Raw genomic sequence first — 18,478 nt, 5'->3', positions numbered from 1 at the left:
GCTACAGAATACCAATGGCAAAAAAGTACAAACTGTGTACAATATTGGAATTGTGGTGTACTGCATTGTACCTTTTGCTATTACATTGATGGTTCAGGTACAGGTGTCAGTGGCATGTCCACTCCAGCATGTGAAAAAAAGGGCTTATTGTTATACTTGCTCAACCTGACTGAAGGACTAGGAGGCTCCCACTATATGGACTCAATAGGCCTTTACCGGGCTGAATATTTGCTGATGTTTCACTGCATGACAGCTACTGACTATCCTTTTAAATTAAGCCATTTCATCACTCTTTATATTCTGATTAATGTTAGCCTAGACTTCCAGCTGCTGTTCAGCTGAAAGAAACAGGTCTGATTTCCACGAGTAGCCCACGATTATTATACATATTGTTGTTATTGAGCAACTAAAAAAAAGTGAGATCCAACAGGTAGCTTTGAGGCCTCCAGTGTAAAGAAGACTCCTGATGTTCCTGACACGGGCCAACACTGCCCCCTAGTAGATCCTTCAGTGAACAACATAAGAGACCGACTGAACCATTCAGGAGTCAAGAATTGGGCCAATTAGTTGCAGATAAAAAGTGGAGGAGGGAGTGTCCAGTTGGTAGAAATACCACAGTACAAAAATACAAGTGAAAGTATCCTAATGCGTCTAACACATTACAAAAAGGGGAACTTGACTGATTTTAAACTTCAAAGTCTGTTTACAGGTTTTTCGGAGGAACGTAGGCTATTAAAGTTGTAAAAATGAATAATAAAAAATAAAACAGACGATCTCTGGATATATCTATTTCTTAAATTGTGCATCGTGAGTGCGACATTGTTATAATAGCAATGAGTTGGTGCAGCGCTCTCTCTTAGAAAACGTAAATATCAGAAAAAAATCTCAAAGTATAGGCCTTACTTATCAAAAGTAAAATGACGAATTGCAGAGTGGAACCTGGTAGTCTGACATATTAGCTTTTGATCTGCAACCACTGATGATATGTAACATGTCTTCACTTATGTGACCTTACAAACAGCTCTTCGTTGACACGTCTCCACCTCTTCCCTCTGTTGGGTGTGTGGCATCATTTAACTCCCAGTATAGCTCCACCCAATTTATACTCGCACCACTGTTTTGTGTGTCTTGTGTAATACACACATAAACTATAAATCCTATTCCAACACAAAAAAAGGGAAGACCAAAGGATTGGGTAGAAATAAAAGCACTGGGAAAGTTCCATTAGAGCATCTTCTTCAAAAACATTCCCTCAAGCAAAACCTGCTCAAATATCTGAAAGAAAGCTTTCCAAGCTCAGCATATATTATTGCAACCAGTAGCCAAAACCAGTCTGCAGGGTGAGTTTGATAAGTACCAGATCTCTTTGTGAGAAGTGAAGATAAATAAAATATATGACTAATTAGTAGAGCCTCACAAATGTGTGCACACTTTGAATAGAGAAAAGGCCAGGCCATGTGAAGTTTCAAACAAGTTTCAGATTGGAGTGAGCCTTTGTAGGTCAACATGTGCAACAAACGTAAATTGTGCGTTGCAAGAACAAAGTAAAGAGTCATATAATTGTAAGTATTTTTATTATGACAAGTCAATAAAACAAAGGCTGATATCACATCATTTTTGCGACCAAACAACAGTGATCCAGTGAAAGTATTTCTGAGAACAAAATGTTGTGATCCGTGCTTCAGTTCCTCGATAGTGGGCTCCTTGGAGCTGCTGCTCGCTGGTACAACTTGGCCACAACCCGCAACATTCAGTCCTGAGATCACACTGGCGTCTTTGGTGGAAGTCATTGAAATAAGCTGGAACTGTGATGACTGCGTTTGACACACTCTGTCCCGGGTATGTCCCAGGACCATGGAGGAGATGTCCTCTGGGTAGAAGGCCTTGGTCTCCCCTTTGTACTCCACCTGGACTTTGGGCTTTCCGTCATCGCTGATGACCTTGAAAGGCCAGCGTTTCATATCAGACTGGACGACGGCGCCGTCACACTTTCTACCGATGAGCCGTTTGGCGTCAAAGATTGTGTTGGTGGGCTTCATGGCGTTGAAGCATCTCCAATGAGCCTCTCGGTGTCTGTAAAGGCCACATGGAGTGGCAATGATCTCCACTCTGCCATGCTGGAAAAACCCCATCACAAGAATAGATGGTGCCCAGATCAATGCCAATAGATAGTCCCTCAGCTGAAGACATGGTGCTTTAGAGTTCCAAGAAACATTATAAAACATTACTTTTTTTATTTTGTAGTGCTACACATGAAAGCACTCATTTAAAATTACTAGATCATTGATGTCAGTGATCTAATAATAATCAGACATTATAATCTAATAAATGTCTCTTCTACGAAAATATAACATAAATGTATACATTTATATAAATATGAACTTATTAGATGAGTTATTTAAATGTATACTACTACCCCTTTCTATTTGACAACATATATAATAAATGTCCAATATCACACTTGAAGTAATTATATTATTGTTATTATAAATACATACTAAATTCAACTGTTTCTCTAATGCACTGTGGAATTAACTTCATAACACCATTAATACTTAAATCAGAATTGATGCATTAGTAATGGTGAGTTTGAGTTTTATTTTTAATGGAACAAGTGGATTAAAATAATGCCTGAGGATACCATCACAGATATGTCACAACAGCAAGTCTGCACTGATGTTTCCTTATAAATACTTTTTACAAAAATGAGAAAATCAATCGCTACTCACTTTCAGCGATGAGTTCTCTGTTGAGTTTCCTCGTGGCAGCTTGTTGCTGAACTGACTCAGGCCCTTTGCTTTGATAGTTGTAACCAGGCTTCCAGAAGGTCCCAGACCCCAGCCTCTCAGCCCCCCCCGCCCTCCATTTCCACCGGGCTCAGTGACTTGACTGTTAAAATTAGCAACTAATGCAGTCGGCCTGATGCAAGAGAGACGCTGAATATTCCAGAGTGGGACAGCAGGCCGACGGCGAGGAAACACAATGTAGAGAATGTAGCAATAAGGCACATCGAGGGGGGAGGGGAGTGTTAGCAGTTATGAATACAAACTTCATCCCCTCAAAAATGGAAACGTAACTACCCAACCCCTGACCTAGAGAGAGAGGCCTTTCGGTCCAGCTTTCTTGGTTTAAAAAAATTCGGACATGTTTTAAGTTACTTTTCTCTGTTAAAAGAAGTTGTTTTATTGCTGATTTAATGCATTCTTTTACATACATTGTATACACTTATGCTTTTTGATGACATAAAATGTTACTTTTGGTGACCGTATTGGATCAAATTAAGACAGCGACAATCATATGGCAAACATAAAAGTCTAATATATTTTCTCAACACAGCTCAAACATTGGAGTTATTTTTAATACCAGAAGCAGTGAAAGGAAGACATTAAAAGCACCACTAATAGATGTGGTTTTACAAAAAAAGGAATGTTCATTTAATTAAGGTCAGTGCTGATATTTATTACGTGTTGTAAATGATTTAAAAGGCACATTCATACCACGGCCTTAAAGGCAGGATCCAGTCAAAACACTTTATAACAGACCTCGCTGCAGTCAGAGAAACAGATACCTGCTGGAATGTCAGTGAGCCAATGGAAACTTGGAATTAAATGAAGAAAATTGTAGTAGTTTGAAAATATTTCCAGTATCTTTAACATAACAGAACATCTTCCTCTGTCAGCAAATAAAACATCCCTTTGGTTTTAATGTATTCAGGTGAAGCTTTTCACTCAACCTTTCACAGACTATTACATTTGTTTAATAAACAACAAGTGTTTTATTTAATCACCGTACATAAATGACAATAAGAAAGTGTGACTGGATGATACCTTTTCGGTCATGTATGCAGATACCATTATTTAACGAATGTAAAACAAACATTTCTAAAATAATGTACATTGGAATACAGAGTCTGTTATGGTTCAGCCCAAACCCGTGGAATGTATTAATAAAATCTTAATGTCATCGACAGACAAAACGTACATGGTATCTGTTCCATTCTCACAGCCATCTTTTGGCACTGTGCATAAATAGGATAAACAAACAAATCAACAACTTTGTGATCTAGCAAGAGAAGCATTAGCAACTAAATAAGCACAGACACATGAAAGCATGCAAGCAGCTTTTCTTTCAAACACATGACAAGACATGTAAATGTTAGTTGGTTATACATTGTATGTTTCCTACAAGTCTTATTCTTCATATTTAACACTATGTCCGAAGTGCTATTAATAAGTTACATTCAGCATACTTAAAATAATTCCTCCATTTTGTAGCAATTTACAGAATAAAATAGATATCTTTGTTTATCCCAGGACCATTGTGTGTGTTGAGGACCACAGCATCAGACGCTGTCATTAATACCTGTGAACAGAATACAGTATTATTGCACACATGTGCATATGTGAATACATCATAAAGATATATGAGATGCAAGACAAACAACGACAGTGGAAGATATACTATACGTTATAAAATATATGTACATGGTGAAGTCTACCTGTAATAATTAGGTTTGAAGGGGCCGTTCTTGTTGAGACCCATGTACTTGGCCTGCTCGTCAGAGAGCTCCGTCAGGTGGGCATCAAAGTTTGGTAGGTGCAAACTGGCCACATACTCATCTGGAAGGAAAAAGAGACAGATTATTGGAATCTTAACTGTCTGGACAGATATTTGTTCTGTTGTACATCATTGTTGGCAATTAATTAATCAAAAACAGAAAACCAAGCAGATTTCTTTCTTACCCATTTTCTTGGGCAGGAGATAAACATCCTGTTTGTAACGCCCCTCTGGAGCATTGAACAACTCAATGAGGGCCAGGGCCTACAGACAACACAGAGCACACAGCACAGTTAAGACTCACAATGAGTTTCAGGAAACTACATGTTTGAAGTGTGAGCGCAGGGCTCCACAGAGAGAACGACTAACCTGAGTTGTAGCAGTGATGGACAACACAAACGTAGGCACTGTGGAGCAGCTCAGGTTTAAGAGGCGGCCCTGAGAAATAACAAAGCGCAGACATGAACTGCACTGTAGAAATTGACACGAAAAAGTGTCACAATAAGTATGCAGCTGCTGTATGAACACTGAGCACACAGGAGCTGTTGGCTGACTTAGAGTAATTAAACGTTACTCTAGGTTAAACTGACTGAGAGGACTCATGATTTTAAACCGCATGCTAGACGACCAACAGTCATCATGAGATTCTGCATATCAATATTTAAACACCAACATATGTTAGTTTAGTTTATAGGGTACGAGAGTGGGTTTAAAAGAGATGTGACCAAACTAATCTTAAGATTTTAAGAGACACAGTTTCGTACAGATGTAGCACTGTAGACGTGCATTACCTCAGCAAGCAGGACAACCCTCTTGCCATCGGGCCAGATGATGTGGTCCACCTGAGAGCGCACCCTCTCCCAGGTCAGCTCAGGGCTGCGCAGACTCGCCTGAGCATATAAAACACAGGTCAGTCCTGCAACTGTATTACACGTAGAGATAAAAGAACAAAGGTCCGCTAATTTCATGCAACACAAAGGGTGTCATCTATGTCTTCACATTCAAACAGTTAAAACAGAGCAGAGCGGAACATAGAACAACAAAAAATACATCTGTCACAATTCATGACAATGAATCATCCAGTCTAAAATATATAGGAATTAAAAAAGCATGTCTGTCAAAGACAGGCTAAGATTTAGAGAAGTTTCTTATTCTTTTTCTCCTAATTTGGCACCTAAAACCTGGAATGGTATTATGAGGAATAAGGCATGATGTCGTCTTTTTTCAAGTCATTATATTATATTTGGTCTCAAAGAACAGGACTTTGTTAATGATGTACATTGAATGTGTTAAGATCAGCCACAGACTGACGTGACACAATATTAAGAGATGGGAGATAATTAAACATACTTGTTTTTGAAACATTATGTTGAAAAAATACAGAAGTATGTTTGTTTTGAATGTAAGAGTGAATATAGCATTTAGCAAAGGATGACGATAATTTATGGTTATCTCTAAATCACATGACTGATCAATACTGTGGATAAGGAAACCGGAAACAGCCTCAGACGCCACCCTGATGAAAGCAAGAAAGCCAAAAGCGCTTGCTAAGGAGAATTAAACCGAGTGCACTGGAGAGCAGTTGTGCAACATATTTAATTAAGTTGCATTGGTCGTCATCTTCACACAACACTCATACAATTAAGAAGACACATTACCACATCAATCTCAGTATTGGAGTGTCCCATATTGCAGACGATGCAGCCATTCTTCATTCGGTCCAGCTGTTCTCGAGTGACGACATTCTTGTTACCTAGAAAAAACCAAAAACATAATGAGATTTGTAAACAGATTCACTGTGAGAGCACGAGTGAAAGTGAGTCCATATTGCACTATCTTCTGTTATATTAATAGATTTACAGCTACATCTAAATTGGGATTGGGATTACAGATTTAAAAAGCATTTTAGTATTCAGATGTAAAGTCTGTTTTTGACCCAGAAAACTGGGATATTTAAATTGGGCACACTTGTGTTTGCTGGAAACACTGTGATATTCAAAGCAGACGTAATGGATGCCACTGCATGGGGCGCATTACCAGTGCAAGTTATCACCACGTCCATCTGCCGGATGACCTCACTCAGCTTGACCACTCGGAAGCCGTCCATGCTGTGTGGATACACAGAGAGATACTATCGTTAGTTTAAGCTGCACAAACACTGTTAACACAACTCAAAACACATAAAGGTAAATACATTGTCTTTTTGGAATCACGGCTAATCTGATGCACAACATAGAGACAGTGGAGCACAAGGTGGAGCAGTGCTGAAAGGTAATGTTAGTGACTCACCAGGCCTGCAGGGCACAGATGGGGTCGATCTCTGTGATGCACACAATGGCTCCAAGGGCCTTTAGAGCCGTGCAGCAGCCTTTCCCGACCTACACACCATAGGATGAGGTAACAGTTGTAAACAGAAATCTACAATTCATGTTAAAAGGTCTGCTGCACCAGTGAAAATTAAGTTGTTCCATTAAAAGTGAGATTAAAGAAAATCTGAAATCAATGTTTTTACCTCTCCATAACCACAAACAACAACTTGCTTGCCTCCGAACATTATATCTGTGGTTCTCTTCAAACTGGCAGAGACAAGATGACACACACTTTTATCCATATGCACGACTGAAATGCAGGAAACAAAAGTTAGCAAACAATGGCTAGCTCACCCATCCAGGATGGATTCACGGCAGCAGTAAAGGTTGTCAAATTTCTGCTTGGTGACGGAGTCGTTCACATTCATGGCAGGGACACACAGCTTGCCAGCCTTAGACAACTGGTACAATCTGAGAGGACACATGAGGAAACATGTTCAGGCACACACAACACACACGCACATATCCACCAACAAACTGAGCTGAGTGGGACCTTACGCTCCCCGCAGCTTCTGGCTAATTCATTCCATCGATAGTCGAACATGCTCTGTCGTGTTTCTCAAATAAACTCCAGTCAAATCAGGCCAGTGACCTTTTCAATCTACAGTGTCAGTATGTATTAATACTACTATGACTTATATAACTGCTTTTGATAATGTTTGTGCTGACACAGTATGTGTCATTCACTGCTCAGCTCCATATGAAGGACAAAATAATGTAAAGACCTTGAGGAAAAGAAGCAGCTTAACCTTAAACGGTTAGAAACAGTTAGTCGTATTAAGGTTTTTATTGGCTATCAAATTAGCCAATATATACAATAATATATAATATAACAATAATCAGAATTCCAACGATAATAAATTATATTGTGTAGCGGGGTGGAAATTCTTGAAGAAATATGCTAAACACAAACTGCACTGACGGAAGAGGGACAGAAGTCACATGGTCAAACTATCTGGCAGTAACTTGGATATATACTTTATGAAAGAGGTTAGAAAATACTACTAAATGGTATGAAACCTAACATGATCCACCCATGTTTGCAATGGCAACTCTAAATATCACATCCTTATTTATGACGTGTTTACATTGTTTTGTCTACCTTCTTTAGTTCAGTGTTAATGGGACAGAAAATGTCTATAAAGTAAATCCTGGAGTTTGATCAATACTAATAACTCAACAAATATCGCCACAGTCTCTATGATGTATAGTCCATTACGAGCTGTCATAAACTGTGCCACAACTTATTGGTGGCTGAAAGATCAATTCTATTATTCTGACAGTGATAGCTTTGGCCACCTTCCACACTTTACTCATCAAATAGAGTCCTCGAGTCTCAAAAGGTGGCCGAATCAATGGTGTACACACATATTTCCTTCCTTCCTTTAAAACCCCCAAAGTCATCAAATCTAAGCCCCATCCCACCTGTGCACTCCGGTCACGCTCTCCTCCACGATGCCTCGGACCTTCTTAAAGACACTCGGATACTTCTTGTACACCCAGTGGGTTAAGTCTCCACCGTCATCCAAGATCTAAGAAAGAACACAGCAGGGTTCACGGCATGAATGAAGACCACCACGCAATCTATGATAGCGTGGTAGAACTCAGGGATAGAACAGATAACAGTCTAAGATCAGTGTTGAATCCATCATGGGATTGACCGGTTGATACCATATTAGCTTGCCAGCCCTCCGTGTTGACACAGCGATCGATGCACCACCAGAAGTCGTCCTCTGACTCACCCTTCCATGCAAACACAGGTACCCCTGCAGGAAGCAAAACAGACACACCTAATAGCAAAGAGAGACAGCAGAGGAGTGGGGCACCGGCCAGCTGCATGAGCAACAGGTCTATCGGGGGAATATTACACACCGGATTCATAATTTACTATAACACTAGATATTCCATTCAAAATCAAAAGTAAATGCAACATTTTTTTAATGTTAATGCGTAGACCTAGCCATCATGTTATTAATAGTTTTGTAATAGTCCAAAATATATAGGTTCTACTTGTTAATCTACAAACCATGACTATACTTGTAATAACTAATAATGACGATGTGTTCTGGACTGATGAGATGTAGCTGCTAAGCAAACTGCAAGAAACGGTTTCAGAAGTGATGCCAGAGAGGAGAGGCTCTTACCTGTTTCAGCGAGAGCAGCAGCCACTTCATTCTGAGTAGAGTAGATGTTGCAGGCAGTCCAGCGACACTGGGCCCCGAGGGCGACCAGAGTCTCAATCAGGACCTGAGAGGGAACGACAAAATATACAGCTACATGAACCGGTAGCAGAGGTAAAGGAGAGAAGCACAGAAGCATCACAGTGATCTGCAGGGAACAGAATGAGAGGACATACTGCGGTCTGAGCAGTGATATGGGTACAGCCCACTATCTTCGCCCCAGCCAATGGTTTCTCCCCCTGGGCTCTCTTCCGCAAGGAAATCAGGGCTGACATGTCTGGGGAGGAACAGATTGAGCACAAGTTAGTGGAAGCTGAGAGGACGTTTTGTGAGGTCATGTTTTGTTTTTGGAGAGAACAGAATGATGGGCCTTTCTAAGATGTGGATGTGCAGGGAATGGCTATAAAATGGAGACGGATTAAACAATAATGTCATCAACAGCTGTAGCCACCGGTACCGGTGAAGAACACTCGACCGGTACGCACGCCTACATATCACTCACACAGGAAATGTAAACAACCAGGACAGACTTGCAGCCTTGGAGTATACAAAACCAGACAGATGAGACGGGGGAAGAGGTAAGAGAAGAAAATGAGTACGAAGTGATGAATAGAACTGAGAGAAAGAGCACCGATCATGTTTCAAGAATAATATTGACACTGCCTCAGCCTTTGGTCATGAACTATTTTGAAATCAGGAGGAAAGAGCTCTTATCAAATAGTTTCTAAGCAGCGAAACAGATGCCATGTGATACATATCTGGGAGTCATAACAGGTAGCACAAAGCTCTGTTTGTATATATGGGAATGATAGCAAGTCTCTTATCCGACTATATCAAATAGAAATCACAAAAAATCTGTAAAACCAACTTTTAAGATTACTACAACATGGACATGAGTGAAAGGGATTTCATAAGAAAGACTACAGAGATTCTCAGCTAAAAATGAAGACATAGGGAGTAAGTAAATAATCTTTGAAACACCCGTCAGATCAGATTTACCTTGTTCTGCAATTTCTATTTCACGTCGGCCAAACTCGGCCTGCTTGATGTTCTTCACACAGAAGTCACTGTTGCCGTGGGTGTTGACCTGGGCTTTGTCCCGGGGGGAGGTTTCATCATCGGAGCTGTCGGTGTAGGACGCGGCTGTGAAAGGGAGAACACCAAAGGTCACTGATTGTGGAATATCATACTAAAAAGACCATTATGAAATATATACTCAAAATCCACTGTGTGTAGTGTGGAGCTTGCATGTGCATTTTCTTTGTATGTATGTATGTATGTATGTATGTATGTATGTATGTATGTATGTATGTATGTATGTATGTATGTATGTCTATAGTATTGGTTGATACATATCTTTTTAGATCATATGGGTGTATGGGTGTACATACTTCATTTCAAAAGATGATAAAATGACTTATAAATACACATAATAATCAGTTCAATAAAATGTACAACACAAACTATAACATTTGCAATAATCTTCAATATCAACAGCAATTGTTTACAATCACTGTCTGTCTGTAAAAAATACAGCGAGTGATTTTAACGTCTCATGGAATTGGAAATAGAAATGAAACGTTCAGGTGTGCAGCACCTGAGCTGTAGCTGTCTGTGGAGGACTGCGAGATGGACCGAGAGAGGGAGCGGCGGCCAGCTTTGGTGGGGTACTTGCTGAACTCTTGTTTGTCCTCAGTGTTCGCAAACTGGATCTGGAAAGAACCAGAACAAAATGGTGCACAAGGTAAACATAAAAGACACGCTAAATCCAGATATTACTGACTTAGCGTGAGGACTTTCATTCCGTCTGTATGCACTGATTAAGTGTAAAAAATACAAGCATGGGAGCAAGGAAGAGCGAGGAGCAAAGAAAAGGACCATCATCATCACACCTGAACTCAGTTATATGCTTCAGGTTATTTGTTCACACTAGTTTATATTTGGACTCATTTCACCTTTAAAACGGTCCTTAAGGTAAGTCACCTGAGTCTGTTTCAGTAAATCACAGGTAGATCAGGAAGTAGGGAGCTGTTTGTAGATGCTGCCCTCCTGCTGTGTGATCTATGCTTTGTTCAAAAACATAGGCTTCAGTTGTTGGTGTGGTGCATTGTGTCAACCCGACCCATCAAAGGGCCCAAGATCAAAGACCTGGACACACATCGAGTGGATCAGCACACAGCGAGCTCGGCTATTTTCTTGACTGGTCCGAGACAGACTTAAAGTCTCAACTGTCCAGCTTTCGAGGGTTACTCGGCCAAACCTCAGAAGTTTTATCATTCAGTGTTCAATAAAAAACAGTTCCTCTGTGAGTTTGACTTTCAACACCCTGAGGCTCCAACAGTCTGGCTGCACGCGCAGACGACACGTCCGTTGTCAACACTAGAAACCTACATAGTTACCCAACTACATTGATCCTGACAATAACTACAAATGACAGAATCAATCCCAAACTAAGTGCAGAAATACTTTCTTTTTCCACTCCTGCATGTTGAGCAACATTATCGTGCATGAATAAAACGTTTCACCAATGTTACCTTGACGTTGCTAGAAGCCTGATGAGGTGTTGCAAGGCTCAAACTTTCTGTCAAAACTGTTTCATGTCACAACATCGTATAATGTCATGCACTGAAGGGGGGGGGGACTTTCTTTTCTTGAATGTCTCTGTTTTCCTGCATTATTTCCTTTTCATGGCTGCTGTGTGTGATAATGTCTTGTTGCTGTCATAATATAATATTTTTATATTGATGGTTAACTTGTGCTTTAATGGATAGAGGATGTTCCAAGCATCTGAAACCCATTCAAAGTGCTTCTTGGTGCTTACACGTTCTAATTCTGGATCATTGACAGAACAATTATGTTTCTTTAATAGTGGTAGAGGTCAGAGGATATAGTCAACTGTCTGTGCTATCTTTACATTTATTCACAGCTTTGTTCTCCTCAGTGATAACTCCATTTCATTTTCTTTCATTGTGACAAAGCTGTGGGATTTCCTTGTCCTCTTATTTATCTTATTTTAAATGTCCATAGAATGTGTTTGGACATTAAACTAACGTGCATGCCAGCAGAGTTGACATAACACACAGAGGATGAATCCGGGAACACATGAATGCCAGACTAACAACAGTGAGTTGAGTAACATTTGAGTAAGATGTCCACTGCACATATGACCACCAGCCCACAGGCGTGACTTCTAGTCTTCTAGTGGACTCTTAGTGTTAATGACTAAAGAGTAATGACATTTAGGCAATGTTAAATGTAAACATATAATTTGCTCCGTCAAACATAATGCTGGGAGGAGCGTAAGCTCACAGCTGGGGGGGAAAGTTCATATGAGTTCATATGGCCAGCACCAACATCGTGTGTGATCTCTAAGAAAAATAGCTTAACATGCCACACTCCTTCTGCCTTGTGAGACAAAATCGGTACGTTTTCACCTAAAATTTGAAAATGAAAGTAACTAGCATTAATAGCTAAAACTATGATACCTTCAACATCTACTGTGTCAGTAAAACGAAACTCAAGAAGCTTGTGAGACCGTTTGAACTGAGATCTCTGCATGTCTCTGTTTTTACAATCGAGATTGTGCTCTATCTCTCATACACTTGTGAAATAGTAATTTTATCTTCGCTTTCATTAGTTTTTGCAGTCTCTCAAAATCAGAAACTCCTTCTCTTGTGGTTAAAGCATTGGGGAAAACAAGAGGTTCATCTGATTAATGATGAAGTGTTACTTAAGACAGCTTCTGTTTTGGGTACTCTTACATAGTAAACTAAACAAGAATTGAGCTTTATGAATAACCTTGGCCTTTTGAGGAGAAGATTGACTTCTACCTGCATTTCAGCTAAAATATTGGGTTGCAATTAAAAGAGAAACACTTCTGTGTGGTCTGCATCGTTTCAAAAAATAAAAAAATATTTTACATAACTGCCAAAACAAGAACTCTTCTGACATGACAAAAGTAAATGTGGTCCATCTGTGTCGGGGATATGCAGTATCTTTAAGAATAAGTGTGCTGGATGAGTTCCCGGTGATGCATTAGTAGCGACTCACCCTTTCTCTCCCGTGCCCATGTTTGTGTGCCATGGCTGCCAGTCACTCTCCAGTCCTCTCGCCTGCCTTGCTGTGCCTGTGTGTCCTCTGTGTGAAGGGACTAGGTGTCCCTGATGCTCTTATCCCGGAACACTCCCAGGCACAGCCAGGGGGAGGTTCCCACCTATTATCGTGATTTCTAATGGACAACCTGGAGAGAGAGAGAAGAAGAGAGAGAGAGAGAGAGACTCAATCTCCTCTCTCTCTCTCTCTCTCCCTTTCCCTCTCTCCCTTGACAACCAGCTGCTTAAGTCGGAATGTTGTATTTTATGATTTATGCTTTTTAAGTGCTGAGAGAGCAAATGTCCTCAGATTTGTCCGTAGACACAAACAAGAAATAGGAAAACATATTTAAAAATCCCATACACAGAAAAAAAAACCACATCTGCTGCAGCTTTTACTTTCAGGCTGTACTCCTGATTTGGACTGCTAAATGAAAGGGGATTGACAGGAGGAATTAAACCCTGTTCCCATTAGCCTTTAGCTGCATCAATAAGCGGCCCATCCTACGGCTAAAAATACCCTTTCTCTCTTAGATAGCAGGCCAGGTCACAGACTTAATCTGTGGTGTGACTGTCAGTCGGCAGTGTAAAGGGTTCAATATGGCCTGGCATAAGGTGACATTAACTACTTAGCCAGACACCACTGGTGCTCTACAGCGCCATCTAACAGAGAAGACATACAGTCTAATCCACACAGATCTTTGTATACTGACGACAGTGGACTCGTTCAACAAGTCAAAGTCAGGAGTATATTTCCCGGATTTAACTGAGGACAAATGGTGTATAGACAGTAAAGCAGTGGGGTGCAACGGGTGTGTAGTTCCTCAGACAGATGTAGCTCTTCATTTGTTCTGCGAAGGCGCCTGTAAGATCAGCGCATGCATGACGGATTACACAGTGTTGTGAAAAAAACACACAATGCTAATCCTTCCTTCAGAACTATGTGACCTTTCCCAGAAACTATAACTTATACTTATGAAATGAATGTATAGTGTATAATGTAAAGGTAACCCACAACCGTATCTCATGAACAGGCCCTAGGAAATCTATCACCTACAATACCAATATTATGTTGTTCCTAAAATTGTAAAATTTAAAAAAAGAAAGAATGCTGATAACAAATACTTTAGTTGAACTCAAGGGATCCTTTTTAAATACCAAAAGGCAAACTAAGAACATAGCCGGGAAATGATGAAACAAGTCAGTATGGATGTGTTATATTTCTCACCTTATGGTGACTTTTCCCTCTATGTTAATATGTATCACACAGTGCTATACTTGTGTGGACTACAGCAGGCTGGCTTTCAATGAACACCAGAAAGAAAACGTTGTTAGTTTTGTTTTTTGATCATATAGCTATGGAAGCCACACACTGTTCATTTCCCCACTTATATTTAAACCTGCCAGGGGAAAAGAACATTTTTATTAGACCTTCACAAAACTCTGCCATAATGTTCTCAGACTAACAAGATGAGATCGCAAAAATAAGGTACAATTCTTTTTTTTTATCTATGTAACACAGCCCACAGGGATCAGATAAAAAGGATGATGATGCATGAACGAATTCCCAGTGAGTAAGTCCAGTTCCTAGGGGGGAGTATTGTGTAACTGCTGGATGGATTGAGAGAGAGAGAGGAGAGAGAGAGAGAGAGGAGGCAGAGTAGTGGTGTTCTTTCACTTACCCACCCACCCACCCACACACACACACACCCATACACACACAGACTCATCGACTGTTTTCGTTCGTGGCCCCTCTCCGTAGATTATGTAAGGCCTCCTAACTTCAGACATCGAACGCTTATTTTTCCTGCATGTATATTTTCCAGGATTTCAGTTAGTTTCTTTTTTTCCCAATCATTTTCTGTATTTGTTTAATTTATTCATTGTTTCCATGCAAACAGGTGGTTCTGTTTGACACCAGGCTCTCACATTTATTCATAACACACTGCTTTGTTTTCATAAGCACAGTGCACATTCCTACCATCCAATATGTTTTCAATCGGGCTCCCCGAGGCGACTCACAGTCTACACGTTATTGCCTCGTCAGACGGGGGTCTGAGCTAATATTCTGAAGTCTGTAAGCCCCGCTGCTGGGAATATAGATATTTGTATTATTCTGATTATTTTGTCCACCTCTTGGACATCAGCCTACTTCCACTTTGAATCAATAAAATCACAAATGCAGCTACAAAAAACATATCATTTTGAATGTACACTACTGACAATAAATGGTACCTCTTAGATTACATAGTAAAATAGTACCCCACTAATAAAAGCCACTTTGGTGAAGCTCACATTTTGTATTTTGTTTTTGTTGATACTGTTAGAGAGGTTCACTTAGAGCTGCGTTTAATTGTTTTTTTAGTTTATTTAACAGGGACCATACCACATAACTATTGTTAAACAGGACAAGCAATAAAGCATACAGGAAAAAAGCGAGTTTGCAGGCCTCATTACTGATTACTCAGCATTTTGCTTCAATGGGACAGTCTGCTTGTGATTAATTTACTTCCTCTGCCACTGCAATGTTCCTGTGCTGGGTACATGTCATTGTGACTACTAAGATGTATCTTTACCACATTTCATAACTGTGCAATGCTTGTGGCTGAATTATACACTAAAATACTAATAATTTAAGGCAGCAATACAGAAGTACAAAGACATCACAAACATCCCAAAGTGTGTAATAAAGCAAAGGAATCATGATCAACAGAAAGCACACAGCATCAAGAGGTGGAGCGACCACTCCTGCATGTGAGATTTAAAATGTTCATGAAGTTCAGCATTCGGTCCCAGAATAGCAGCACAAGCACCGTGTAATTATGTAATGTGTCACGTAGAACCCAACTGATACGGACATTGTGAGGCTAGTATCAAGATTGCAGTGGTAGCAAAGATAACAATACATTTTGTACAGCTTCAATGGAATTAAAACACTTTAAAATATCTATGAATAAAAGCACAAGCGCAAATGAATGAACATTCTGGATATCTGCTGACACACACGCCAGTATGATGGTCATAGGCCATAATATCGAGACGTGGCATAATATTGCATCAGTTGTGTGTGTCAAACACAAACAAAGCGTGTCGGTAAGAAGGACCAGTGTTAAAGGTCACCTTCAGGGATAGAAAAATGCTTCTCAATCAAGAAGGCAAATGAAAATGAAAAATAAAATCCACTTTAATCCACTGTCTGTTCCATGATAATATGCTGCCTGTTGCCAGCCTTAACAAATTGGGGTGGCTCTGTAATGAGCAGCCATCTCAAGGAAGTCTTTAATTCTGATGATTGTTCTGTGCCGCTCTGTAACCACCAAGACGTTTAAGGCATTTTCTCACAGGGCCTTGTTCTGCGAATACCTTTCTATCATGCTGTTCATAACACACACACACACACACACACACACACACACACACACACACACACACACACACACACACACACACACACACACACACACACACACACACACACACACACACACACACACACACACACACACACACACACACACACACACACACACACACACACACACACACACACACACACACACACACACACACACACACACACACACACACACACACACACACACACACACACACACACACACACACACACACACACACACACACACACACACACACACACACACACACACACACACACACACACACACACACACACACACACTTTATAGCATTGACTGTTTTTGTTCGTGGCACCTCTCAGTAGATTATGTAAGGCCTCCTAACTTCAGACATCGAACAATAATATATACTAAATATAGAAACGATTCATTTTTACAAATGACATTTCTCTAACTCCTACACCTTCAACAAATTAAAAGTTCTAAAATGACAATATATGAAATTGAAATCCTTCAGTCCTTCAGAAGGCAAAGCCAACCCCTCAATAAACACCTCATATGTAGCGTGCGGGCGCCCTCTCTAAGCTCAGGTATGTTAGGCCATGTATTACTTCACTTTTCAGAGGCCTTAAATCAGAGGTTTAAGAGCTCAACTTGGCTTTTAGTTGTTTCCTGCCGACAGGATGTGACATGATGTCGACATTGTGACTTAAATAAACAGGAAGGCTGGATGAAAGCCCCTTTGACAGAATATGCTGTAACCTCAGTAACGACATACTAAAAAGCAACGATTAGAGAAATACCACAAGTGATGGCCTTTCTTGGTGGCCTAACTTAGTCGGATATGAAGAACACAAATGGTACATTTGTTCACGTCGCAGCTCTGCTCGGAATGGAGAGTGTGACGCTGCAGCATCACACGCAACAAGCCATCAGAGCTGCACTAACTCGTCGTGCAGTCTCTCTGGTGGCTTATGAATGAATACACGACACATCAACACACGGTACACGGCTACTTCTCTGCAGAACAATGCCGATGTATCCTGACCGCACGCGCCTGCAGAAAGCACAGCCGGTGGCACCGAGTGATGGCGAGCATCACGTTTCTCACCTTCTTGACGGATTTCAGCGTGGGGACTGCGGTGAACGCGGCGGAAGGCATTTCCCCGACGTTCATGTTCACATCGCTGCTGTTCTTGCTGACGGTCATCGCCGAATATTTCTCCGCGACGTTTTCGGTCTCTTTGACATATTTCGTGGCTTGTTTCACCTCCGCCTTGCTGTCCACAACCGAGTCGGACATCGCATCCAGGAAGATGTTGAGACTGTTGGCTGAAGAGAGACGCCGAGTTCAGATCAGACCGTTGTCAGCGAGCGTCGTTAAGCTTCGTGGCTTAAAATGACCGCACCGTGGCGGAAGCTCTTCTTCCACTAGACCCCAGCGCGAAGCAATAAGTAGCCCTCTTTAAAAGAGGTGAACCTGTTCTCTATCTTCACTACTTTCTAAAGAGCGGCACACACACTTGTTTCCGTCCTCTAAGCTGCTGTCATCCGCAGGCGGCAGCATCCCCGGGGGGGAGGGGGCGGTGAGACGAGGCTGTCACCTGGACGAGTAACGTTAGGCGGCGTTCATCCAGCCAGCGCCGGTGCGGATGAATACGGAGAAGCAACGGCTGGGTCTGGTTCCTCAAATTAAGAGTAGCGCTAGTTTTGGTTAAATTCACCAGTTAGTACCAGGTTACTACTTGTGAGTCGACGCGAGTGTAACCTAGATGTTCTGTTTCAATAGAAGCAGTATTTCCATGGCCCTTTAGCGTTATAGGAGGCTGAGGACATGTCCCGCCCTCTTCGCTATGATTGGCAGACCGTGGTACTAACGTCAGTATTCTACAGCGTCTGATTGG

General features: G+C 41.0%; 2 protein-coding genes across 5 annotated transcripts; both read right to left on the bottom strand.

Moving 5' to 3' along the window:
• Positions 1–1,465: 1,465 nt before the first annotated feature.
• hspa1b (heat shock protein family A (Hsp70) member 1B) lies at positions 1,466–2,784 on the bottom strand. The gene is given in 5 exon segments (XM_034537656.1): positions 1,466–1,492; positions 1,611–1,785; positions 1,787–1,847; positions 1,850–2,117; positions 2,730–2,784. Coding segments are annotated over 4 exon segments (453 nt in total). The 5' UTR covers positions 2,040–2,117; positions 2,730–2,784.
• A 363-nt stretch (positions 2,785–3,147) lies between these two features.
• Positions 3,148–18,429, bottom strand: ahcyl1 (adenosylhomocysteinase-like 1). 4 transcript variants are annotated; one of them, XM_034537002.1, is made up of 18 exons: positions 18,098–18,429; positions 17,686–17,906; positions 10,704–10,818; positions 10,106–10,249; positions 9,283–9,383; positions 9,071–9,173; positions 8,598–8,692; positions 8,352–8,458; positions 7,221–7,337; positions 7,070–7,133; positions 6,847–6,935; positions 6,595–6,665; positions 6,216–6,310; positions 5,349–5,447; positions 4,927–4,995; positions 4,743–4,821; positions 4,499–4,619; positions 3,148–4,362 (listed from the first exon to the last, which is right to left on the bottom strand). In XM_034537002.1, the coding sequence occupies exons 2-18, from the start codon at positions 17,875–17,877 to the stop codon at positions 4,356–4,358; spliced, it is 1,668 nt and encodes a 555-aa protein (XP_034392893.1). In that variant the 5' UTR covers positions 17,878–17,906; positions 18,098–18,429; the 3' UTR covers positions 3,148–4,355. The 4 variants fall into 4 exon arrangements, with proteins under 4 accessions (XP_034392893.1, XP_034392895.1, XP_034392892.1 ...); XM_034537004.1 differs by lacking the exon at positions 18,098–18,429 and adding an exon at positions 13,157–13,346 and having other exon boundaries at positions 17,686–17,798; XM_034537001.1 differs by having other exon boundaries at positions 17,686–18,429.
• Between the last annotated feature and the right edge of the window lie 49 nt (positions 18,430–18,478).

Source organism: Cyclopterus lumpus, chromosome 7 (assembly GCF_009769545.1).
Source record: "Cyclopterus lumpus isolate fCycLum1 chromosome 7, fCycLum1.pri, whole genome shotgun sequence".
Lineage (NCBI taxonomy): Eukaryota > Metazoa > Chordata > Actinopteri > Perciformes > Cyclopteridae > Cyclopterus > Cyclopterus lumpus.
Note: the sequence above shows the minus strand (reverse complement) of the source record. Positions and strands in the feature narration are given on the sequence as shown.

Coding starts and splice junctions, on each gene's coding strand:
- ahcyl1 (XM_034537001.1), bottom strand. CDS start 17,877: ATGTCCGACTCGGTTGTGGACAGCAAGGCGGAGGTGAAACAAGCCACG. Junction 6,936..7,069: donor TTGTTTGTGGTTATGGAGAG/GTAAAAACATTG, acceptor TATGGTGTGTAG/GTCGGGAAAGGCTGCTGCAC. Junction 4,822..4,926: donor CCATCACTGCTACAACTCAG/GTTAGTCGTTCT, acceptor TGTTGTCTGTAG/GCCCTGGCCCTCATTGAGTT.